At 47.8% G+C, this 25393-nt stretch overlaps 2 protein-coding genes and 1 non-coding gene across 5 annotated transcripts; 2 read left to right on the top strand and 1 right to left on the bottom strand.

Moving 5' to 3' along the window:
- The first annotated feature begins 22 nt into the window (after positions 1-22).
- Positions 23-4005, top strand: YRDC (yrdC N6-threonylcarbamoyltransferase domain containing). Its single transcript, XM_027537781.1, has 5 exons — positions 23-496; positions 1345-1459; positions 1571-1690; positions 2650-2792; positions 3124-4005. Exons 1-5 carry the CDS (start codon positions 114-116, stop codon positions 3191-3193), a joined length of 831 nt encoding a protein of 276 aa, XP_027393582.1. The 5' UTR covers positions 23-113; the 3' UTR covers positions 3194-4005.
- On the bottom strand, positions 3991-12069 carry MANEAL (mannosidase endo-alpha like). Of its 3 annotated transcripts, XM_027537778.1 has the most exons (4): positions 11441-12069; positions 10115-10224; positions 7904-7980; positions 3991-6331 (listed from the first exon to the last, which is right to left on the bottom strand). In XM_027537778.1, the coding sequence occupies exons 1-4, from the start codon at positions 11982-11984 to the stop codon at positions 5695-5697; spliced, it is 1368 nt and encodes a 455-aa protein (XP_027393579.1). In that variant the 5' UTR covers positions 11985-12069; the 3' UTR covers positions 3991-5694. The 3 variants fall into 3 exon arrangements, with proteins under 3 accessions (XP_027393579.1, XP_027393580.1, XP_027393581.1); XM_027537779.1 differs by lacking the exon at positions 7904-7980 and having other exon boundaries at positions 11441-11529; XM_027537780.1 differs by lacking the exons at positions 7904-7980; positions 11441-12069 and adding an exon at positions 11081-11293.
- A 12765-nt stretch (positions 12070-24834) lies between these two features.
- On the top strand, positions 24835-24937 carry LOC113890568. Its single transcript, XR_003510532.1, has one exon. It is a non-coding gene; the product is annotated as a U6 spliceosomal RNA (small nuclear RNA).
- The last annotated feature ends 456 nt before the right edge of the window (positions 24938-25393 follow it).

A 25393-nucleotide genomic window follows, 5' to 3' on the forward strand; every position in this document is an offset into this window, starting at 1 on the left:
TCCTCTTGGGGGTCGCGGTCCCTTTAAGTTGCCCGGCGCGGAGGTGGGGCCGAGCCTCCTGGACCGGAAGATGACTGGACGCGTCACTTCCTCCCGGAAGCGGGCCTGGGCGGATGTCTCCGGCACGTCCGTGCAGGGGGCTGAGGGCCGTGGTGGCTGCCAGCATGGGGTTGAGCGAGGGACCGGCGGGCTCAGCCCGGAGCGGGCGCCTCCTTCGCTCACCAAGCCCGACGCCGGGGGCCCGGCTGTTGCGGCTCCCGGGGAGCGGGGCCGGGCGGGCCGCAAACCCGGAGCGCGGCGGCTGGACCGAGGCGCTCCGGGCCGCCGTGGCCGAGCTGCGCGCAGGCGCCGTGGTGGCCGTCCCCACCGATACGCTGTACGGCCTGGCCTGCTCGGCGAGCTGCTCGGAAGCACTGGGCGCCGTGTACCGTGTCAAGGGCCGCAGCGAGACCAAGCCGCTGGCCGTATGCCTGGGCCGCGTGGCCGACGTCTACAGGTGAGGCCGCCCCGACCCGGCCCCGCTGGGGGCGGCACCGCGGGAGGGGTTTCCGGTGACAGGCTTGGGAGACTGAGGCGCAGAGAGCGGGAGGGGCTTGTCCAGGCTCACCCAGGAATCCGGAACTGGAAATGTGTATGGAGCACTTAGCGCCTGCCAGGCCTTGAACGTGATCGGGGACTCGGCGCTGAAAGAGGCAGCTGCTGCTGCTGCTGCTGCTAAGTCGCTTCAGTCGTGTCCGACTCTGTGCGACCCCATAGACGGCAGCCCATCAGGCTCCCCCGTCCCTGGGATTCTCCAGGCAAGAACACTGGAGTGGGTTGCCATTTCCTTCTCCAATGCATGAAAGTGAAAAGTGAAAGTGAAGTCGCTCAGTCCTGTCCGACTCTTAGTGACCCCATGGACTGCAGCCTACCAGGTTCCTCTGTCCATGGGATTTTCCAGGCAAGAGTACTGGAGTGGGGTGCCATTGCCTTCTCCGGAAAGAGGCAGGCGGAGGCCCTATGGTCCTGGCGTTTTTTGTGATACTGGGGTGGGGGTACTCCTACGGCTTAAAAAAGGGGGAGCACGGTAGCTTAAATTAACAGAGGGAGTACTTTGTAGAAAATAAAACTCGGAGCCCGGTAGCGGTGCAGCTGTTGTAGTCTCCCAGACTAGAGACCTGTGGGATCCAAGCCTGGGGTGCTCCTCTGGAGCCCTGCTTTCTGCTCAAGCTCTTGGGGGTGAAAGGCGAGACAGGCGGATCCCACTGTAGTCCCTCAGGTCACCTTTCCTAGATCTTCCTAGGTTCTGGAATAGGACCAGCAGTGCCTTTCATTTGGTTGGATTTGCGCCCCCTTGTTTCCCAGGTACTGCCACGTGAGAGTACCTGAGGGGCTCCTGAAGGACCTGTTGCCAGGACCAGTGACCCTGGTGATGGAACGCTCAGAGGAGCTCAACAAGGACCTGAATCCTTTCACTCCTGTGAGTCAGATTTTCTCTTGTGTCCTGCCATTGGCTTTCGCTAGGATCCATGCCAGGCCCATTCCCCACCCCTTCCAACCTTTTTATGACCCCTTTCTCCTTGCCTCATAGCTTGTAGGCATCCGGATTCCTGACCACGCCTTCATGCAGGACTTGGCCCAGATGTTTGGGGGGCCACTCGCTCTCACCAGTGCCAACCTCAGCTCCCAGTCCAGCTCTCTGAATGTTGAGGTGAGAGTAAACCCAGTCCTCCCTGCAGAAACATCAGCCAGGCCACAGTTTCCTCTGAACAGGGCATGGCGGGGCCGGGGGCGGATGATGATGGTTCACTGGAATTGCCTGGCAGGAAAGCCACCCTTTTGGGTTAATAGTAGGAAGTGTGCCCATTTGGCAGAGGTGGGAGAAATCCAGAATAACCTCAGAAAAGTTTTAAAGTTGGAGAATCAAGGGGGAGAATTGATTTTTTTTTCCAGTAGTGTCTTTTTAACAATAAGAGACATAATAAGTATGTTTTTTTCTCTCCCCCGCTCCCCGCCTCAGCAGAAGACTGAAAAGTTAAGTCACTTATCCCAGGGACTCCTTTTTCTGTTCTCTTAGCTCTGCTACAAGCTAGGTCATTTAACAATTCAGTCCACAGCTCTGAAGGGAAACTCCTTTCCACAGCCCAGGGATTGAGTGCCAATGGCATGCACTTGCTGAGTCCACCTGTTTTCTCTTTGCTACCCTGATCCAGAGTTCTGCTGAGATTCAGGATTAGAGTGGTAGGCCTGGAGGGACCTTTAGTGACCATCCAGTCTAGCCCTTTTATAGCCCTGGATAAAATAACTTGCATACAGTCACACAGAGTTTGGTGGAAAGTCAAGGGTAGAGCCTACAGCTTTGGATTCCCACTGAGGTCTTCAGTCATTTTACTCCTCCCTCCCAAACTGAAGCAGTGTGTGGAATTTCCTCTTGCCATAGCAAGATTGTCTTTAAGCTCTCAATAGGTGTTCCTTGGGGTGCTAACGTGGGGGAGCTCCAAACCTCATAGGATGTGGTATCCTGGGTACAAATGCAGTGTCTTTGTTACAGCTGACCCTGAGTTTCCTTCCCCTGCTTAGAGGAAGATGCCTGCTGCTTTAGAGCTGTGTGGCCTCTGCATATATGCCTTGTGCGTGTGTGACATTGCAGATGCCTCTCCCTCTTCTCAGGAATTCCAGGACCTGTGGCCTCACTTGTCCCTGATCATTGATGGGGGACCAATTGGGGACGGCCAGAGCCCAGAGTGTCGACTAGGCTCAACTGTGGTTGACTTGTCTGTGCCTGGAAAGTTTGGCATCATTCGTCCTGGTTGGTGAGTCTCTTTTTTTTTTCCTGTGGCACAGGGGTAGGATTTGAGCGGGGGTTGTGAAATGCAATTTACAAAAGTGCCTTGACCAGGAGGGAAAAAAAAAAGTTGCCCCTCCTATCTTGCCCTGAGTGGGGTGGGAAGTTTGGAGAGCTGGTGGGTGGAGTGGAACTAAGTTTGCTAGTGTTTTCTGGCTTTTTCAGGATTCAAAGGGTCCATCACGGGTTTGATGAACAGAGCATATTACAAAGAGTTTAGAGGTCCCTGATGTCCAGACTCTGGTGGGCTCGGGGCTTTAAGAAGTCACACCCTAACTTGTCCTCCATTTCCTCCCCAGTGCCCTTGAAAGTACTTCAGCCATCCTCCAGGAGTATGGGCTGCTCCCCTCACATGGATCCTGCTGGTGACACTCTGGAGGAGGGAAGGCCCAAGGGCTGGTGCTGGACACTATGTGTCCGACTGCTGGTGGTTGGCAAGGCCTCATTTGCAGAGGCTGCTAGGGCTACAGTGTTAGTAGTCTGACCTTTTAAGGCAGAGTTTCTTTCTGAACTGTATAGACCAGAACTCAGAAGCTGCTGGTTAAGCCTCACACCTGGTTTGGGAGTATCTATAATTTCCTATATTAGCTAAAAGGTGAATAGAAATTTTAAGTCCATTCCTAGTTTGGCCTGGTTCAGATAACAGGTTTCTTCTTCCTTTGATTTTTGAAAAATAACCAGTTTGCAATCTAATGAGAGCCTCTTCTCTGGGGGGTAGTGGCATTTAAGGTCCAAATCAGCTAGTGCATCAGTTGATGCTTCTTTAAGAGTCTCAGGAGACCAAAGGCACTTTGTGCTTCTGAAGCTGGAACCAGATTAGGATAAAACCTGTGGAGCCATAGGCCAAACACTGCTTCCTCTGGACCAGGGCTGGTTCTGTGCTGTAATTGCCTGGCAGAGTCATCATTTCGGTCTAATGATGGGAAGTAAGCTCGGTTGGGGAGGGGTGTCCAAATTATTAAAGAATGTTGGAAAATCTTTTTTTTAGCCCCTTTTTTCTTATTTATTCATAATACAAATTGTGATTTATACCTGTAATACCTTTATTTAAATCCAGTGTCTACTCTGCAGTATTTATATATATATATATAAAGTATTACACATAATTATTGTTGGGCATTTGAACTTTGTTTTTTCGTTAATAGAAAAGAATGCTATTAAACATCTTTGTAAATGTTTTATTTTTCTTCTTTTGAATTATTTCCTTGGTGTAGGATTACTGGGTCCAAGTATATGGACATTTTTATGGCTCTTGATACAGGTTAGCCTTCAAAAGAACTCAATCAAGTTGCATTACCATCAGCAGTGTGTGAGAATTATTGCCCCTTCCCCCTGGTCTGACCGTAGTGTCTTTAAAAATGTGTATGTGTGAGATGAAGCCTCATTGTCACTCCCTTGTAAATTACTCCAGGTCACCATCCAGCCCTTTTCACCTGTCCCTGCCTGCCTTGGTTTCTTTCCCCAACTGAATCACAGCAAAGTGACCAAGCCTGCCCCATCCATTGGTGGGGTTTAGTACCTGTTACTAAACAGGTACTGGGGAGTCCTTGTGATGACCAGTAGGGCCCACTTCCTCCCCTCCCCCCTCACATCCCAGTTCTCAGAATTAGGATTCAGTCTTAAGCCCATAAACTCAATACAGTGGTTTCGAATGTATGTTTTCAAGTAGATCTTAAGAATCTTGACAAGAGGGTGTCCCAGGGCCTGCTTTGAGGATCCCTGCAATTAGCATATTAGTTTGTAAATAAGCCTTGGTTTGCTAAATATTCCCTCTAAAAGTCTTGTTGAAACTACTAATTTCTTAAGCAAACTCGGCTTTTCCATTGTGTTAATGTGGTAGCCAGCCCATCCCACTTGGCAGTTCATCACAGAATCTGACTGAGGGGTCAGAGTTTGTTGACCTGAAGGAGCAAAAGGAAACCTGGCTGGAGAATAGGAACAACACGTCATATTTAATACAAATCACAGTAGCACTGAAAACGGCTCTAGTGAGTGGGCCTCATTCAATTCAGGCAGCTAATGGGGATGGGGAGTGTCCTAGTCCTCTCCTGGAGCTAAATAATCATCTAGGAAAGTGAAAGCTCTGGAGCACAGAGGTGTTTTCTTCGAGGAAAATGAAGTGAACTCCCAGCAGCGGGCAAAGCTGATAAAAGGAAAAACTCATAGCTGTGCTCAGGCACTAGCTACAAGGCCACACCAAAGAAGGAAAAAGGAAAGCTGGCTCCTGTAAGTTTAGGAAGACAGGAACCATTCCTGGTCAGGTTTTCCCCCAGCACCTGGCACGTGGTAAGGTGCTCGCCGAGGGTGTGTTGAATAAATGTGCGAATGCTCAGGATTATATCCTGATAATCAGGTCTGGGAATCTACTGGGAAGAGCTTAAACTGAGAATGTTCCCTTTTATAAAGTCTTAAGTATGGTTTCTTAACTTGGGGAAGACAGCCGATGTGGGAGGGAGGCCTGGGGAGGACACAGGCTGGCAGAAGAGCAGGTGCATGCTGGCCCAGAGCCCTGACACCCTTCTGTGAGCAGTGACTTGGTGACTCCACAACACCAACCAGCTGAGTTCCAAGCTAGAAGGAATTGTTTAAAGTGTTCTGACTGACGACGTGGAGCTGCCTGGGGCTAAGTGCAGTCCCCTGCCAGCCCCTGGGGTTCCCACTCTGGAACACCCCCTAGTTTTCCCATCCCTGCAGGACACCCACCTGCCTGAGGAACTAGCTCTGTTCCCCATGGGCCCTGACTTGACGGGCCCAGAAGCACCTAGCTGCTGACTCGGGAGCAAGTGCCTATAACCTCAGCCGAGCCCCCTGTGGTGCCATCTTCCAGAGAGGCTGGGATTCAGCACCTCCCGCCCTGGCTCCGAGGCACCTCACATCAGCCACTGCTCCTTTTCTTTGATGAAGTGCTCCGCCCAGCGGCGCGTCAGCTCCAGGTACAGGCTGGGCTGATGAGGCAGGTAGTCCAAATACAGCCGAGTCGGCGTCTTCTTGGGAATGGCCTTCTCAATCTGGGTGCCCTCGTGCCACTCATTGAAAGAGGTGATAGAGACAATCTCAGGCCTCACAGTCAGGGCTGCCTGCAGGGCTGTCTCGTAGTACTTGCCATTGACCCTGTTCCGCGTATTGTGGTTGTTCCAAGGCCTGATGCTGGTGTCAATGTAGCCAGGCCCCACGCTGGGAATGAACATGAGGTTGTTGGCATCGCAAAAGTTCTTCACAGCTTTCCAGTTCTGATGGGAGGAGCCGAAGGAGAAACCGTTGGAGGCGAAGTAGGTGTACATGCCGTCAAATCCAGCAGCCAGGATGTCATGGGTGTGGCCCTCCTCCACCAGCAGCGCTATGAAGACCCCGTCATAGGGGGTGTTGCGGATTGAGTGGGGCCCGTTTGGTGTCAGGAGGTGGGCCCAGGCCTCAGGGGACGTCAGGTAGGAGTCGTAGATATAAAAGAGCGGGAGGCTCTTACCCATGCTGTTCTTGTAGCGGTAAAATGCACCATGGGAGCCATACCTGAGGAGCAGGAAAAAGAAAAGGCTGAGCCAGCAGCCTAAGAGGAAAGAAGCCCACACACCCAGAGGACTGGCCATGCATGAGACCTTTCCTGATGCCCAAGCACAATTTTGGATCCAGCTGGACTCCACAGTTGGACTCATCATGCCTGTAAGCAAGAACCCAGTTCTCTCCCCCCAGCTTTGTCATTCCTCTATTGAAGCCTCACTTCCCTGTCCCAGGACTTCCCTGGTGGCTCAGACGGTAAAGAATCTGCCCGCAATGTGGGAAACCCAGGTTTGATCCCTGGGTTGGGAAGATCCTCTGGAGAAGGGAATGGCAACCCACTCCTGTATTCTTGCCTGGAGAATTCTGTGGACAGAGGAGCCTGGCGGGCTACAGTCCATGGGGGTTGCCAACAGTCTGAGTGATTAACACAACAAATTACAACCACTTATCCCTGCTCCACCATCTTCCATCTGGACTATACTGACAGCCACCTAACTGGTCTCCAGGCTCCTACTTCCATCTCCCTATAATCCAGCCTCTTATTTATTCATTTTTTGGCTGTGCTTAATCCAGTATCTTTTTAAAGTGTGAATCAGATCTCACTGCTCCTTACCGAGACCAGCAAAGCCCCACCCACTTGATGTGCCCTGCCCACCTCCATTCCTGCTATGACCCCATCTACCTCTACATTCCAGTTATACTGGCTGCTGTCAAGAGTTGTCCCATCGGATGCCCTTTGCATCTGACAGCCCTCTTCATGGTGTTTTCTGTCTGTCCCAGATCTCTGCACAGCTGACTCCTCATTTAAATGCTGGCTCACATGTCTTAGAGAAGCTCACTTGAACACTCATTCTAAAGCCATTTCTTGAGCACATTCTTAACACATTACTCTGCTTTATTCTGTTATTACTTTTTCATAGTATGGATCACTATTTGTTTTGTTGTCTATAACTACTGTCTGCTCCACTGTACCCCAAACACACACTAGGTTGTGAACTCTGCTAGCCCTATACATTTGCTAAACAACTGGGACTTAGGACAGTGCCTGGACACTGGAAGGGACTTGATAAATATTTTTTTAATGAATGAATGAATGATAGATGCAAGCCATTTACAAGCCACTTTTCACATATATTAGCTTATGTAACTCTCACAAAGGGCTTCCCTGGTGGCTCCATGGTAAAGAACTCGCCTGCCAATGCAAGAGATGCAGTTTCAATCCCTGGGTCAGGAAGATCCCCTGGAAAAGGAAATGGCAACCCTCCAATATTCCTGCCTGAAGAATCCCATGGACAGGAGCCTGGCAGGCTGTGATCCATGGGGTTACAAAAGAGTCAGACATGACTTAGTGACTAAACAACTCTCACAAGGCTCAAAGGTTAAGAGGCTTGCTTCTGATCACAATATGGAGACCACAGAACCAGAATGCAATCCCAGCTTGCTGTCTCCAAGCCCAGTACTGTTTCACTCTTTTTAGATGCTGGGGACACAGGCATTCTGCCCTTTTGTCTCTTGACCTACACCTCCAAACCTATCCCTGCCCCCATTTTGATCCCCACCAAAATCCAAGCCTTGGAGCCTTACGTGTCAATAATGTACTTGATGTTGTCATGCAGAGTGATGTCATCTCGGCCCTTGTAGGGTTGGATGTGGAAGGCCACCTGCCACAGACACAAGGGACATTGGTCAGGTGAGCGTCTGTCCAGGGGCAAAACCTACAAAGCCTGTGCTCCAGCCATGGCCTGAGGAAGAGGCAGCATTCAGGAGAGACCTGGCAGTGGTGGGCATAATGGAAATAAAAGCAATCACTGCCCTTCAGGCCCAAAAAAGAGAAGTGAGAAGTTTCTCCACCTCCCACAGCAGAGCCTTAGGAATCATTCCGATGGGCTATTGCAAGCTAATAGATTTCAACTTAATGTGCCAGCTCCCAGTGATCGGCACTAGCTGCCTGAAACTGCGGAAAGAAGTTTGATCTGGCTTGGTCTTGCAGTCTGAGGGTCTCTCAAGAGTCTTTTCCAACACCACAGTTTGAAAGCATCAATTCTTTGGCACTTAGCCCTCTGTATGGTCCCACACTCACATCTGTACATGACTATGGGAAAAATCATAGCTTTGACCATCCAGAACTTTGTCAGCAAAATAATGTCTCTGCTTTTTAATATTCTGTCGAGGTTTGTCATGGCTTTTCTTCCAAGGAGCGAGCATCTTTTAATTTCATGGCTGCAGTCACCATCTGCAGTGATTTTGGAGCCCAAGAAAATAAAATCCATCACTGTTTTCACTTTTTCCCCTTTTATTTGTCATAAAGTGATGGGATCATATGCCATGATCTTAGTTTTTGGATGTTGAAGTTTAAGCCAGCTTTTCACTCTTCTCTTTCACTCTCATCAGAGGCTCTTTAGTTCCTCTTCACTTTCTGCCATTAGAGTGATATCATCTGTATATACATCTGAGGTTGTTGATCTTTCTCCCGGCAAACTTGATTCCAGCTTGTGACTCACCCAGCCCAGCATTTCACATGATGCACTATGCATGAAGTTAAATAAGCAGGGTGACAATATACAGCCTTGATGTACTCCTTTCCCAATTTTGAACCAGTCCATTGTTCCATGTATGCTTCTAACTGTTGCTTCTTGATCTGCATACAGGTTTCTCAAGGTGACAGGTAAGGTGGTCTGGTATTCCCATCTCTTTAAGAATTTTCCAGTTTGTTGTGATCCACACAGTCAAAGGCTTCCGCATAGTCAATGAAACAGAAGTAGATGTTTTTGTGGAATTCCCTTGCTTTCTCCATGATCCAATGAATGTTGGCAATTTGACCTCTGGTTCCTCTGCCTTTTCTAAATCCAGCTTGCACATCTGGAAGTTCTCAGTTCATGTACTGCTGAAGCCTAGCTTGAAGTATTTTGAGAAGTACCTTGCTAGCATGTGCTGCTGCTGCTGCTAAGTCACTTCAGTTGTGAAATGAGCATAATTGTATGGTAGTTTGAACATTTTTTTGGTATTGCTCTTCTCTGGGATTGGAAAGAAAACTGACTTTTTCCAGTCTTGTGGCCACTGCTGAGTTTTCCAAATTTGCTGGCATTTTGAGTGCAGCACTTTGACACCATTGTCTTTTAGGATCTGAAATAGCTCAGCTGGAATTCCATCACCTCCACTAGCTTTGTTCGTAGTACGTTTGTTCCTAAGGCCCACTTGACTTTACCCTCCAGGCTGTCTGGCTCTCTGTGAGTGACCACATCATGGTGAATATCTGAGTCATTAAGACTTTTTCATAGTTTTTCTGTGTATTCTTGCCACCTTTTTTAATCTCCTCTGCTTCTGTTAGGTCCTTACCATTTCTGTCCTTTATCATGCCCATCCTTGCATGAAATCTTCCCTTGATATCTCCAGTTTTCTTGAAGAGATCTCTAGTCTTTCCCACTCTATCATTTTCCTCTATTTCTTTGCATTGTTCACTTAAGAAGGCTTTCTTATCTCTTTTTGCTATTCTCTGGAACTCTGCATTCAATTGAGTATATCTTTCCCTTTCTCCCTTGCCTTTCTCTTCTCTTCCGAGTGATATTTATTTAGTCCCCCATTTATCCTCTATTTATTTTCCCCAAAGTATTTTTTCCAGAATTCAAAAAATAAAGAGTGACACAGGCAGTATTTATTAGATCCCTATCTCCCAGCATCACATTTACTATGTATATGTGTACCTGGACTAATGCCAAGAGGCGCCATCCCTGTGGTGGAGGAAGGGACATCTCCAGCATGGGCTAGAGAGCATTTGACCTCTTCCTGGAGACTCACCTGGATGTTGTACTGATGGGCGGTGTCCAGAATGGCAGGCACCAGGTCATCTGAAGGTTCCCCGTTATCATCAGCCATGCCAGGTGGGTACCAGGACAGGACAAGGACGCCTGAGACACAACACAGAGGATACTTCAGAGACACACAATGCCTCACAACAGAGATGTGCTCCCTCACAAACCATCTCCAACTGCCAAATGGTTTCTGAATGAAATCTTGATTGATGCTCCTGCCAGGTTCTTTTCTTGCAGATCAGAGCCCTGAGCCGGAGCCCTGGAGCTGTCCACGCCTGTGGTGCTGAAGCTCCATGGCTGCAGGAGCCCTAACGTTTCAGGCCAGGAAGGAGCCTTAGAGCCCAGCCAGCCTCTGGCCTGCGTTAGCAAGTAGTTAAACAAAGGGGAATGGATGGACAATGCCTCATCCACCTGGAAGATAGGAATCCACAGCCCTATCTCTGGAGGAGAGGAGTATCTCTGAGGGAGAAGAGCCCTGAGTAGAGGTCATCTTACCCTTCTTGTGGAAATAACATTTGTCTCAACTGTCAACCCTCTGTCTGTCCTGAGGGACAGCCTCTGTGCTATTTGTGAATACATCCCACCATTGTCTCTGGCATTCAGTTCCCCCTCTCCTCCACACTCATTAACCGGTTCCAGAGAAATTGAAATGTACTGTAAAATCCAGCAGAATTCAGTGACAAAATCTGAAATGTCAGCTTCCCCACCCCAGCCTGCCTACAGATGGACTTCTATCCAAGCAGAGTATCTGATGAAAAAGCCCCCAGGCCCCTTACTGCAAATAGAACAGGGTCTGTCATACAACATGTGCAAACTTTCCTTTCTGCTGCCAGAAAAAGTAGCAAGGGCTGAGGCTCTACCCTGTCCCTGGTGTGAAAGCAGAGGCCATCCCAGGTGCTACTGCTTTGATCTCCAGACTCCTTCCGGGCCAGAGTACCCAGGGCTCACTTACCCAAACCTAGAAGCCCAACAGACATGAAGACTGCCCTCCTCTCCTCACTGTCCCTGGGACAGCCCTGGTGCAAACGCCTTCCACCGACCCTCCCAGCAGCTCCGCCCTCGGAAAGGGCCCTGGAATTGGGAAGTGAGGGCGGGGGGTTGTCAGACGGTAGAGGTGGAGGGGTCGGAATTCAAGAGATGGGGGCGGTGCCTCTTGGTGAGCATGGAATTAGAGTTCTGGAAGAGAAGGGGTAAGAAGCCAGGCTGAGTGAGGGGGACCAAAGGCCCGGCGATAGGAGCAGTGGAAGTTGGGGTGTGGGAACGAAGAAGGGTGAGGCTGGGGGCCCGAGCGATGGGGGAGGGGGAAGCTCACCGATGGCGGCTTCCTTCAGCTGGGTCATGTGCTCCCGTAGCACGTCGGGGTCCCGGGAGCTGTAGGGCCCCAGTTCCGGGTAGAAGCTGGAGCCCAAGTCATCAGGAGGGCTGTGGCGGCCGCGGGGGTAGCTGGCCGAGATCTTGGGGTCCCAGTGCGGCACCATGACGTGGTCCCAGTGAATGTAGTGGCCTTCGCGCCCGGGACTCCCGTACCACGAGTAGTAAAAGGCGTGCAGGTCCGAGTAGACGCGCAGACTCTGCCCCGGGGCGGGTTCGGCCTCTGCTGGGGCCGGCCCTGGGGAGCTGCCCGGGCCCGCGGTGCGGGGCGGCGGCGGCGGCGGCGCGGCGGGGGCGGCCGGGGCCCGGGCGGCTGGCGCGGGGGCCCCCTCCGGGTGTCGCTCAAAGGGCGCCAGCTCCAGGCCTGGGCCCAGCGCCGGGAGTCCGTCCGGAGCCTTGAGCGTGCGGAGGCCCATGAGGGTGCCGAAGGCGAAGAGCAGCACCAAGAACAGCGCGATGCAGGCGCGGCGCCGCCGCCGGGCCATGGCGGCCCCCGCGCTCCCCGCGTCCCGCCGGGCTACCTCCGCGCGCGCCGGGCCATGGCTGCCCGCCCGGCTCCCGCGCGTCGCGCAGCCGGCGCGCGTCCCAGGGAGACGGCGACGCCGAGAGCGGCGTGGGCGGCTCCCCGCCTCTCCCCCGCAGTGCGGGCGGGCCCCGCACACAGAGAATGCAGGCGGCGCAGACCAAGCGGTCGCGAGCCGCGGGGGGAGTGGACGGGGACCCAGACCGAGAGTGGCCGAGCTGAGAGATCCCTGGCCAAGGACCCGGGGTCTGAGTCAAGCGGACGGCTCACGGAGGATTTGTCGCCTTTCAGCCTGGGGCAGCGCTGGAGGAACCCGCTGCGGAAAAAAGGCCGCTCTCCTTCCGCAGCCCAAGAGAAGGTCTGGGCGATGGCGCTGGAGGGCGTGGGAGCAGAGGGCAAGGTGGGGAAGAAAGCAGTGTCTGTCATAGTTCTGTCCAGTGACCTCCTTCCCCGCTGTACCCTCTTAACTGACTTCACCTTCTCTGCCTATCTCAGAGATCTTCCTTCTTTGCCCCAGATCCCGCGTCCCTCGGACTTTTTCTCAAACACCCCAGGCAGAATATGAATCCCGAGTTAAAGGAGCGTCGGGAAAACCCCAGAGAAAACACTACAGACCCTGGCGAGAGCCTGCGAGAACGAGGGAGACCGTGACTTACACAAGGTCACACGGACCGGGCCTTAGTCCAAAGATCACGACTGTCTCCTTGCCAGAACTCTTGTCCACCCTGCCTGTTCCCGACCCAGCTATCCCAAGCACTCTGTCCTTGGACAACCTCCTAGAGTTCAGTTCAGTTCAGTTCAGTCGCTCAGTCATGTCCGACTCTTTGCGTCCCCATCAATCACAGCACGCCAGGCCTCCCTGTCCATCACTAACTCCCGGAGTTCACTCAGACTCACATCCATCGAGTCAGTGATGCCATCCAGCCATCTCATCCTCTGTCGTCCCCTTCTCCTCCTGCCCCCAATCCCTCCCAGCATCAGGGTCTTTCCCAATGAGTCAACTCTTCGCATGAGGTGGCCAAAGTATTGGAGTTTCAGCTTCAGCAGTGAGGCCTAAATGAGATGGCTACCATAAAGCACTTTTGCAGGGCCGAACAAAATTAACACTGAACACTTGCTGGAAGTTCCTTCGGGACTCCGAGCTGCAGAGGGCAGACACTGGGTCACATTCACCGTTTAAGAACCCAAGGGCTTGAAGAACAGGGTCTGCCACTCAGTTCCCAGGGTTGCTTGTGGAGTGAATACTTTGGTGTAATATTCTGTAGACAATGATAAGTTTTCCACTCAACGTTAAGTCCGAACTCTGCATTATTCATTATTTCACTTATTCAGAAAAAGTTTTGTTTATGTCTGCCTCCTTCTCTGGTCCATGAAGACAGTAAATTTGTTTCATGAGCAACTATATCTACAGTATCTAAAATAGAGCTTGGCATAGTAGTAGGCACTGGATTCTTGTTTCACGAGTAAGTGAATTTTAGGAACCCCAGGAAGAGGAGGAGCAAGACTGGGAAATGTGGGTAGTTTGGGAGCCCGAGAAACTGCATTCGAGAGAATTCATGGTAGTGTTGCTGAAAAGTTAACCAGGTGATCTAAGACAGAAATGGAAAATTTTATTTGAGCAGAATTTGAGGACCAGAAGCTGGGAAGAGCCTCTCAGAAATCTCTGAGAACTGTTTCACCCATTAGAAATCAAGGCAGAGTTAGACCTGTACACTAAATGATGTATTGCTGACAGTTTACATAATCCAGATCAAAGCCCCATGTGATTCCTTAGCAAGAAGGAATGCTATGCAGATGCTGGAGAAGGTGCGGAGAAAAGGGAACCCTCTACACTGTTGGTGACACTATGGAAAACAGTGTGGAGGTTTTTAAAAAAACTAAAAAAGAATTATAATATGATTCTGCAATCCCACTTCTAGGCATATATCTGAAGAAAACTCTGACTCAAAAAGATACATGCACCCCAGTGTTCACAGCAACACTATTTCTAATAGTCAAAACCTATAATAGTCAAGCAAACTAAATTTCCATCAACAGATGAAAGGATAAAGAAGATGTGGTGTATATAGACAATGGACTACTACCAAGCCATAGAAAGGATGAAATAATGCCATTTGCAGCAACATAGATACAACTCAGTTCAGTTCAGTTCAGTCGCTCAGTCGTGTCTGACTCTTTGTGACCCCATGAACCACAGCATGCCAGGCCTCCCTGTCCATCACCAACAACCGGAGTCCACCCAAACCCATGTCCATCGAGTCGATGATGCCATCCAACCATCTCATCCTCTGTTTTCCCCTTCTCCTCCTGCCTTCAATCTTTGCCAGCATCAGGGTCTTTTCCAATGAGTCAGCTCTTCACATGAGGTGGCCAAAGTATTGGAGTTTCAGCCTCAGCATCAGTCCTTCCAATGAACACCCAGGACTGATCTCCTTTAGGAGGGACTGGTTGGACCTCCTTGCAGTCCAAAGGACTCGCAAGAGTCTTCTCCAACACCACAATTCAAAAACATCAATTCTTCAGCACTTAGCTTTCTTTATAGTCCAACTCTCACATCCATACATGACCACTGGAAAAACCATAGCCTTGACTGGACGGACCTTTGTTGGCAAAGTAATGTCTCTGCTTTTTAATATGCTGTCTAGGTTGGTCATAACTTTCCTTCCAAGGAGTAAGTGTCTTTTAATTTCATGGCTGCAATCACCATCTGCAGTGATTTTGGAGCCCAGAAAAATAAAGTCTAACACTGTTTCCACTGTTTCCCCATCTATTTCCCATGAAGTGATGGGACCAGATGCCATGATCTTCGTTTTCTGAATGTTGAGCTTTAAGCCAACTTTTTCACTCTCCTCATTCACTTTCATCAAGAGACTTTTGAGTTCCTCTTCACTTTCTACCATAAGGGTGGTGTCATCTGCATATCTGAGGTTATTGATATTTCTCCCGGCAATCTTGATTCCAGCTTGTGCTTCTTCCAGCCCACCATTTCTCATGATGTACTCTGCATAGAAGTTAAATAAAGCAGGGTGACAATATACAGCCTTGACGTACTCCTTTTCCTATTTGGAACCAGTCTGTTGTTCCATGTCCAGTTCTAACTGTTGCTTCCTGACCTGCATATAGGCTTCTCAAGAGGCAGGTCAGGTGGTCTGGTATTCCCATCTCTTTCAGAATTTTCCACAGTTTATTGTGATCCACACAGTCAAAGGCTTTGGCATAATCAGTAAAGGAGATATAGATGTTTTTCTGTAACTGTCTTCCTTTTTCCATGATCCAGCAGATGTTGGCAATTTGATCTCTGGTTCCTCTGCCTTTTCTAAAACCAGCTCGAACATGAAGTTCACGGTTCACATATTGCTGAAGCCTGGCTTAGAGAATTTTAAGCATTACTTTACTAGCATGTGAGATAAGTGCAATTGTGTTGTAGTTTGAGCATTTTTGGCATTGCCTTTCTTTGGGATTGAAATGAAAACTGACCTTTTCCAGTCCTGTGGCCACTGCTGAGTGCTCTATACAGTCAGCAAAAACAAGACCAGGAGCTGACTGCGGCTCGGATCATGAACTCCTTATTGCCAAATTCAGACTGAAATTGAAGAAAGTGGAGAAAACCACTCAGGTATGACCTAAAGCAAATCCCTTATGACTGTACAGTGGAAGTGAGAAATAGATTTAAGAAATAATTAACAGATTGCCTGATGAACTATGGATGGAGGTTCGTGACATTGTACAGGGGACAGGAATCAAGACCAACCCCAATAAAAAGAAATGCAAAAAAGCAAAATGGCTGTCTGAGGAGGCCTTACAAATAGATACAACTAGATTATCATACTAAGTGAAGTAAGTCAGGAAGAGAAAGAAAAATACCATATGATATTACTTACATGCAGAATCTAAAGTATGATACAAAGGAACCTACCTATGAAGCAGAGACAGAATGAGGGACAGAAACTGGTGGTTGCCAAGGGAGAGGAGGGTGGGCGAGGGTTGCAGTGGGACTTTGAGATTAGTGGATGCAAACTGGTATATAGAGGATGGATAAACAACAGGGTCCTATTGTGTAGCATGGGGAGCTATATTCAATATCCAGTAGTAAACCATAATGGAAAAGGATATGAAATAGGATGTGTATCTATGTATACTTTGCTGTACAGAATATGTCCCTATGAGTCGTTTTGCTGTACAGCAGTAATTAACACAACATTATCATTCAACTAAATGTCAATAAAAAATAAAAAAGAGAAAAAAACAGTGTGAATCAAGTAGAATTTTAATTTCCGCTCCAATAGCAAACATCTGAGTCAAACTGGCTTACCCAATGTGGAAATATACCATCTCACAATGCAGGAAATCCAGTAGGAGAGCAGAGTGGGCAGATGCTCTGGTTCAACAATGTCATCAGGGACCTGAGAGGCTTTTATCTCACTGCTCTGCTGTCCCCATCATCGACTTCATACCAAAACTAGCTCCACTCAAAACACAAAATGATGGCCACAGACAGCTGAGGCTACATGCTTCCTTTTGCCATTCAACAAAAAACAGTAAAACTGATTTCTCTTTCCCAGCAGTCCAAAGCAGCATTGGTGGTATGGTGGTGAGCAAAGCTGCCTTCCAGAAGTCCTAAGCAAGCATTTCCTTGAATTACATTGATCTAATATGATTTAGGCCTGTTCGACCCAAACAGATTTTTTTTAATTTTATTTTATTTTTAAACTTTACATAATTGTATTAGTTTTGCCAAATATCAAAATGAATCCGCCACAGGTATACATGTGTTCCCCATCCTGAACCCTCCTCCCTCCTCCCTCCCCATACCATCCCTCTGGGTCGTCCCAGTGCACTAGCCCCAAGCATCCAGTATCGTGCATCGAACCTGGACTGGCATCTCGTTTCATACATGATATTTTACATGTTTCAATGCCATTCTCCCAAATCTTCCCACCCTCTCCCTCTCCCATAGAGTCCATAAGAGTGTTCTATACATCCGTGTCTCTTTTGCTGTCTCGTACACAGGGTTATTGTTACCATCTTTCTAAATTCCATATATATGCGCTATTTTGCCATGGGGGAATGGAATGACCATGACTGGATTAGATAAAATTTTTGGAGTTAATTAAATGTTGGGGAGAAGACCATACTGTCTTCTGGACATTAGATGGAATTAAATGACTAATGGAATTAGATGACTTTGGAAATGAGTAAGAGGAAAAGAATAAGGATGAGCCTCTCAGGAATACCAGCATATAAGGGTTGGGCACAGGAAGAACATGTGAAGTAAACTGAACAAGAATCATTAAAGAGGAAGAGAATTGGGAATGCGTAGTGGTTTTAGAGGAGAAGGCAATGGCACCCCACTCCAGTACTCTTGCCTGGAAAATCCCATGGACGGAGGAGCCTGGTAGGCTGCAATCCATGGGGTCGCCAACAGTCGGACACTTCACTTTCACTTTTCACTTTCATGCATTGGAGAAGGAAATGGCAACCCGCTCCAGTGTTCTTGCCTGGAGAATCCCAGGGATGGTGGAGCCTGATGGGCTGGCGTCTATGGGGTCGCACAGAGTCGGACACGACTGAAGCGATTTAGCAGTAGTGGTTTTAGATAACCAGTGGGAAGGTTCCCCAGCTGTCAATCATTTCACTATTTCTGGGACTGCCCTGCAATGCAATAGTGGTCCCCAGTGGCCATGCATGGAGTCCTTGACACTACCACCCATCCATAATGGCTTGATCCAAGACTGGAACTCTGACCCAAGATGAACAGACATACACCTTGTTTCCCGTTTGACCAATCAAAAACACTGACCTGAGGGTCTTCGATTACAATCCTTCTTTGGAATTTTTCTCTTTGGTGCTGAGGATAGATTCAGTCTTTCTCTCAAAAGGTAATGCTATTAAAAGAGCGGAAACAAGGAACAGAGAAGAACTTAGTGGTATGGCATTCCTGGTTTGTTTTCCTTGAGGCCTGGTTTCAGTGTGAGACACTGAAATAGTCTAATAAGTTACCTTTTGATTCTAAGCAAGATGAGCTCACGGAGCAGACTTTACTGGTTGCCCATATTAACTTAAAACAGTGAAACAGCCAGTTGTTTCATCTGAAAAATAGGTTTATTCAGGAGCAGCAATGAATTGCAATTTGGGACAAGCAAGTGTTTGGAGAACCACATGTAAGTCTTGGTAAAACAAAGGAGAGGAAACCATAGGGAAGGGAGAGTTGGGAGGGGCCCCTATAAACAAAATCTTGTGGCTCAGCTGGTAAAGAATCTGCCTGCAATGCAGGAGACCTGGGTTTGATCCCTGGGTTGGGAAGATCCCCTGGAGAAGGGAAAGGCTACCCACTCCAGTATTCTGGCCTGGAGAATTCCGTGGACTGTATAGGCCATGGGGTCACAAAGACTCGGACATGACTAAGTGACTTTCACTTCCACTATAAACAAAAAATCCACTGGAGGAAACTGGTAGTTTGAACTATAGTGGCTTTTCAATGACTTAGTTGTGCCACTCTTATTGGCTGAGTTGTTGCCAGGCAAAGAGAAAATATTTCTGCTGAAATAGGAGGGAAGGGGACAGGGCAAATCTTTAAAAGAACGACATAGCTGTCAGTTCAGTCACTCAGTTGTGTCCAACTCTTTGCGACCCCATGGACTGCAGCATGCCAGGCTTCCCTGTCCATCACCAACTCCCAGAGCTTGCTCAGACTCATGTCTATCGAGTCGATAATGCCATTCAACTGTCTCATCCTCTGTTGTCCTCTTCTCCTCCTGCCTTCAATCTTTCCCAGCATCAGGGTCTTTTCATATAAGTCAGATCTTCGCATCAGGTGGCCAAAGTATTGGAGCTTCAGCTTCAGCATTAGTCCTTCCAATGAATATTCAGGACTAATTTCCTTTAGGATGGACTGGTTGGATCTCCTTGCAGTCCAAGGGACTCTAAAGAGTCTTCTCCAACACCACAGTTCAAAAGCATCAACTCTTTGGCATTCAGCTTTCTTTATAGTCCAACTCTCACATCCATACATGACCATTGGAAAAACCATACCTTTGACTAGATGGACCTTTGTCGGCAAAGTAATGTCTCTGCTTTTTAATATGCTGTCTAGGTTGGTCATAGCTTTTCTTCCAAGGAGCAAGTATCTTTTAATTTCATGGCTGCAGTCACGATCTGCAGTGATTTTGGAGCCCCCCAAAATAAAGTCTGTCACTGTTTCCATTGTTTCCCCATTTATTTCCAATGAAGTGATGGGACTGGATGCCATGATCTTAGTGTTTTGAATGTTGAGTTTTAAGCCAGCTTTTTCACTCTTCTCTTTCACTTTCATCAACAGGCTCTTTAGTTCCTCTTTGTTTTCTGCCATTAGAAAATAGCTGTCGGACATTATATAAACTGGTTTGAACTAACTAGGTCTAAGATGGCAGAAGATTTTACTTCCAAATGGAACTTGAGCCTCATTATAATATATTAGCATGAAAATATAATGCATTCGTATGATAAATGATACACCCACCAGCAATGTGACAGTTCAGAGCTAACTATAAAAGCCCCAAAAGTGGGCAATGGCCCTATTACTAGAAATCCCTACCCCTTCCCAGAAATAGTTGGAATAATCCTCCCACTCATTAGCTATGAAATTACTCAGCCCATAAAAGCTAACCACCCCATATTTGAGGGCCTCTCACCTTGTAAAATGGCCTATACTCTATAGAGTGTGTTTCTTTTTAAATAGATCCACTATTTATCTATCACTTTTGTCTCTTGATGAATTCTTTCTGTAATGAGACATCAAGAACTTGAGCTTTATTAAGTCCTGAGACCAGGTTTGTGATCTCAATTAAAAGACGGTGGGGGGCTTCCCTGGTGGCTCAGTGGTAAAGAATCCATCTGCCAATGCAGGAGACGTGGGTTCGATCCCTGGTTCAGGAATATACTACATGCTGAGGAACAACTAAGCCCGTGCGCCACAACTACTGAGCCCAAGAGCCACAACTACTGAGCCTGCGTGCTGCAGAGACTGAAGCCTGCATGCCCAGCACCTGTGCTCACAAGAAAGCCACCACAACGAGAAACCCCTGGACCACAACAGAGTAGCCCCCACTCACCACAACTAGGGAAAAGCCCATGCAGCAACAAAGACCCAGCACAGCCAAAAGTTGTTTTAAAAATTAAATCAATAATAACAGTGGGTTCTAGTCAGGTTTGAGTCCTGGCCCGCTGTCGCGGTTGCACGGTTTGCCCCTGCTGGCAGTATAATGAAGCAGCGTCACTTCGCCTTGGAGAAGCACTGCGCCTTCTCTTCCTGTGGGGGTCTGTGCTGATGGAGAATGAATGGCACATGCAGAGAGCTCCACCTTTGCATCTTCTGACTCCACTTTACTTAGGTTTCCTTTTACTAACTTTTACACCTGTCAATCTCAAGCAGAGACTGGAAAAGGGACTTGGGAGCAGGGAGGTCTTTGGGAGGAGATTCTTGGAACCAAGTGTGAGGGACTGAGGAGAATGAGACAGGAAAGAAAGAAAAGCCAGTCTAATGATGTATTATGGAAGTTGCTGCTGACACCAAGCAGGACCCCGTAGGGCTCCTGGGCACAAAAGCCTCTCTGTGGTCTCTGTTTCTTGTTTGGAGGAAATAGGCCCATTCAGCCTCCACGACCTTCCCTGAGTTCCAGAGGACAGGTTCAAATGGTTGCTAATCAGGGAAGGAGGGGATGCAGAGAAAAGGGAGGAAGAATCAAGAAACAATAGTGCAATTATACTCCAACTAAAAAAAAAAAATTGATCTGCACATTTAATACAATAAAAAAAATAATGCAGCCATGGGACAGGATCCTGGTGCCCCCTCAAGGGATATACATAAGGGATATACATAATAATATCTTTGAGCCGTTTTGCAGATACTGAATCCCCCACCAGGTGAAAGAAGTTAACTGTGTGCAGCCCACAAGCATGCAGACCCTAGACCAGTTGGAACCAAAATGTTGAAAATGCTAACTTCAGTTACCTCACCACTAACCAACCAATCAGAAGAATGTCTGCAAGCTGATCACGCCCTCCTTCTTGAACCATTATGATAAAACTTCTCTTAAGGCAATGGCAACCCACTCCAGTACTCTTGCCTGGAAAATCCCATGGACGGAGGAGCCTGGTAGGCTGCAGTCCATGGGGTTGCTAAGAGTCGGACACGACTGAACGTCTTCACTTTCACTTTTCACTTTCGTGCATTGGAGAAGGAAATGGCAAACCACCCCAGTGTTCTTGCCTGGAGAATCCTAGGGACGGGAGAGCCTTGTAGGCTGCCATCTATGGGGTCACACAGAGTCAGACACGACTGAAGCGGCTTAGCAGTAGCAGCAGCAGCTACCCTGTCCAGGTTGGGGTGCACAGCTTTGAGGACATTACCCCACTGAGAGCACTTTTGCCTGACAAAGCCATAAAGCTATTCTTTTTTACTTTACCTAAAACTCTGTCTCCGAGATTCAATTTGGTGATGGTGTACAGAGGCAGGGTTTCGGCATCACTGCTATAGGTAATGGGGTCTTGGTTCTACCAGGACCACTGAGAAGTGTACAAATACCACCCAGAATTAAGAAGATCAAGACTAAACCAATAATCTACAGCCCCCCTCCATCTGCTGGTTGAGAGTTTTCTCTAGGGCTATTAACTTCCTCACATTTCTGGTCTCCTTTGTGACAAGAAGACTCTGTGATATCAGAGGAAGTCCTGAGGCCGGCCTTAGGACAGAAAGATGTATTGTATCTTTGAAGTGGGGTGCTGCCAATGAGAAGCAAATTTAAGCTGCACAGAACAATCTACCCTGACTGTGCTGTTATAACAAATTGCCACAAACTTAGCAGCTTAACTGCACAAAAATCTATTATCTTACAGGTCCTGGAAGTAAAAATCCTGAGCACGGTGTGGCCCAGCTGGTTCCCTGCCTACAGTCACACAAGACCAAAATCAAAATGTTCACAGGACCAGGTTCCCTTGTGGAAGCACTGAGAATGAATCCATACCCCAGATTGTTGGCAGAATTCAAGTTTTATGCAAGTGTAGAACTGAAGTCCCTCCTGTTTTCTCTTTAACTGTCAGTGGGGGATCTTTCTCACCTAGAGGCTTTCTGCATATCTTGGCTAGTGACCCCTTCCTCCGTCTTCAAGTGAGCAACATCAGGTCCAGCTCGTCTCACCCTTAGAATCTCTCAGATGTCCTCTTCTGCCTCATCTCACCTACCTTCCCCTTTTTATACTTTTAAGAGTTCATTTGATACACTAGGCCCAATTGGATACTCCAGGATGATTTCCTATTTTATGGTTGCTGTGGGTTGTGTTTATTCGCTCTGCTGCTGCTGCTGCTAAGTCACTTCAGTCGTGTCCAACTCTGTGCAACCCCATAAGCGGCAGCCCACCAGGCTCCTCCCTCCCTGGGATTCTCCAGGCAAGGATACTGGAGTGCGTTGCCATTTCCTTCTCCAATACATGCATGCATGCTAAGCCGCTTCAGTCATGTCCTACTCTATGAGACCCTATGGACAGCAGCCCACCAGTCTCCTCTGTCCACAGGATTCTCTAGGCAAGAATACTGGAGTGGGTTGCCATCTAGTCGCTCAGTTGTATCTAACTCTTTGCAACATGCCAGGCTCCTCTGTCCATGGAATTCCCCAGGCAAGAATATCAGAGTGGGTGGCCATTCCCCTCTCCAGGGGATCTTCCAGATCCAGGAATTGAACCTGTGTCTCTTACATCTCCTGCATTGGCAGGCAGGGTCTTTACCACTACTGTCACCTGGGAAATCTGCAATTAAGAAGAAAAATAGCTAAATACAGCTTAAAGTAGTGCTTCACAAACTTTAATGAGTATACCAATCCCTTGAGGATTCTTTTAAAATGTAGATTCTGATTCAATAAAGGGCTTCCCTAGTGGCTCATATGGTTAAAATCTGCCTGAAGTGGAGGAGACCCAGGTTTGATCCCTGGGTTGGGAAGATCCCCTGGAGAAGGAAATGGCAACCCACTCCAGTATTTTTGCCTGGAAAATCCCATGGTCGGAGCAGCCTGGCAAGCTACAGTCCATGGGGTTGCAAAGCATTGGACATGACTAAGCGACTTCACTTTCAATTCTGATTTAATAAGTCAAGGGCGAGGCTCAAGATTCTGCATTTCTAGTAAGATCTCAGGTAATGCTTATTCTGATGGTCTCAGACCCCATTTGGGGACTTAAAATATTGTGGGCTTTTATACTCCACTTTTTGAGGGGTCTTTGGGTTAGGCTAACTTTAGGGATGGTTAATCCAGTGGTGCAAAGACCTTAGGGCGTCAGATCATGTCTGAGGTTTCTTTGGTCTTCTTCTCATGGTTGAAAACAGAGGGAAAGAGTTCTAAGCATCACATGCCCATGTGACAGTCTTCAGATGCAGAAAAGAAAATGGCTGTCTTGGAACCCTCTTTTTTTTTCCTTTAAGTTTTAAGATTTATTTATTTTTATATCTATTTGGCTGTGCATGGGCTTTCTCTAGTTACAGTAAGCAAGGGCTACTCTTCCTGGTGATGTGTGAGCTTCTCATTGCAGTGGCCTCTCTTGTTGCAGAGCACAGGCTCTAGGTGTGTGGGCTTGTCGTTGGGGTACACGGGCTTAGTTGCCCCATGGCATGGAATCTTCCTGGACCAAGGCTTGAACCCATGTCCTCTGCAGTGGCAGGTGGATTGTTAACCACCAGATGCCAGGGAAGTCCCTATAACCCTTTTAAGAATAAAAGAAACTCTTTAAGAAGCTCCCAGTCAGTGTCCCATCAGTTCCTATTGGCCAGAATTGTGCCATAGGCTCACGCCTAAGCCAATCCCTTGCCAAGGCCATTAGAGAAGTGTGAACAAAATCAGAAAGAAGGGAGGAAATAGGGCTGGCTAAACAGCCAAGAATATCTCCCACAAGCGCCCAGAGTCTATTCTCCCTTTCTTCCTCACAGAACTTAGGCTGTGTTGAGAGAACCATGAAACTGACCCTTGGCAACCTGATGGGACTGTAGTCTGCCAGGCTGCATTGTCCATGGGATTCTCCAGGCAAGAATACTGGAGTGGGTTGTCATTTCCCTCTCCAGGGGATCATCCTGACCCAGGGATTGAACCCGAGTTTCCTGCACTGCAAGCAGATTCTTTACCATCTGAACCACCAGGGAAGCCCTGCTTCCCCACTACAGTAAGAGATGGCAGATTTACTCTGTGGAAGAGGAGCAAGAAAGCCTCTAAATTCAGGGGCACCAAGCAGCAGCAAAGGTAGGGGTGAGTTGCCACGTTGAAATCCAGGGGAATGAGTAAAAATATGTAAATAAATATAGGAAGACCAGCCCCTAGAACACTTCTAAGAAGAAGTCCAAGTGACTCTTCTCTAGAGAAAAAGAAAGAACCTTGAGAAAAATTCTACACATACACATACCTGATCAACCCAGACTGAAATGCGTGAGTCAGCAAATCTGTCCCTCAGGTCTTTAATCAGCTTCTTAGTGCCTCCCTCTAAACAAGAATAAGCAGCCAAGATTCCCAGACAGTGAGTGAAAGCCTCTTGTATGAAATGCAGAGATAAAAAAAAATAAGCAAATGCACAAAAAAAAAAGTAAGAAAAGGGAAGGAGAATGAAAGAGCGAGGGGGCAAGAACAACTAGATTGGAGGAATCAGAAATAATTCAGCTAGCCAAATAAACAGGCAAAATGCCACCATCTAATACCTCAGAGATGTTTAATTCATAAAACAAGAACAGGATGGTTTATAAAGTGGGGGTAGGGGTGGGTTACAGAGCAAGAAAGAATCTCAGAAAATTAAAAACAGGAGAGCTGTGCTTGCCTCAGCAGCATATACCAAAACTGGAACGGTACAGAGAAGATTAGCATGGCCCATACGCAAGGATGACATGCAAATTCAAGAAGTGTTCCATATTTTTTTGATGTATGGCAGACACCAACACAACATTATAAAGCAATTCTCCTCCAGTTAAAAATAAATACATTTTAAAATAATAAAAATCACACACTAACTGAAGGAAAAAAAAAAGTTGAACTGAAATTTAAACTGTGAATAAAAAATTTGGAAGATAAAGTCAAAAAAATCTCCCAAGAAGTAGAAAGAGAAAACAAACTTGTGGGTGGAGTTTGGAAGGGAAAATGGGAAAATTAGAGGACCAGTCGTGGAGTTCTGTGTCTAATCCAAATTCCACAAGGAAAATATAGATAACATTGAAAGGAGAAATGATCAACTAATGCAAGAAAATTTCCTAGACAATGACTTTCTGGATTTCAGTAGCCCTCCCACTGAGAGAGAGTGAAAAGAGATCCACGTAGGATAAATCATTATGAGATTTGGGGGTACTGAAAGCAAATAAAAGATCCAAGTGCTTTTG

This window comes from Bos indicus x Bos taurus, chromosome 3 (assembly GCF_003369695.1).
Source record: "Bos indicus x Bos taurus breed Angus x Brahman F1 hybrid chromosome 3, Bos_hybrid_MaternalHap_v2.0, whole genome shotgun sequence".
NCBI lineage: Eukaryota > Metazoa > Chordata > Mammalia > Artiodactyla > Bovidae > Bos > Bos indicus x Bos taurus.

Bases quoted from the DNA above. Each gene is read 5' to 3' on its own strand.
- YRDC (XM_027537781.1), top strand. From the start codon at position 114: ATGTCTCCGGCACGTCCGTGCAGGGGGCTGAGGGCCGTGGTGGCTGCC. The intron at 497-1,344 runs GTGAGGCCGCCC...CTTGTTTCCCAG, and splicing joins CGCGTGGCCGACGTCTACAG to GTACTGCCACGTGAGAGTAC. The intron at 1,691-2,649 runs GTGAGAGTAAAC...CCCTCTTCTCAG, and splicing joins CCAGCTCTCTGAATGTTGAG to GAATTCCAGGACCTGTGGCC.
- MANEAL (XM_027537778.1), bottom strand. From the start codon at position 11,984: ATGGCCCGGCGGCGGCGCCGCGCCTGCATCGCGCTGTTCTTGGTGCTG. The intron at 7,981-10,114 runs GTGAGTCTCCAG...TGTCTGTGGCAG, and splicing joins CCCATCAGTACAACATCCAG to GTGGCCTTCCACATCCAACC. The intron at 6,332-7,903 runs GTAAGGCTCCAA...CCTGCTCCTCAG, and splicing joins ATCAAGTACATTATTGACAC to GTATGGCTCCCATGGTGCAT.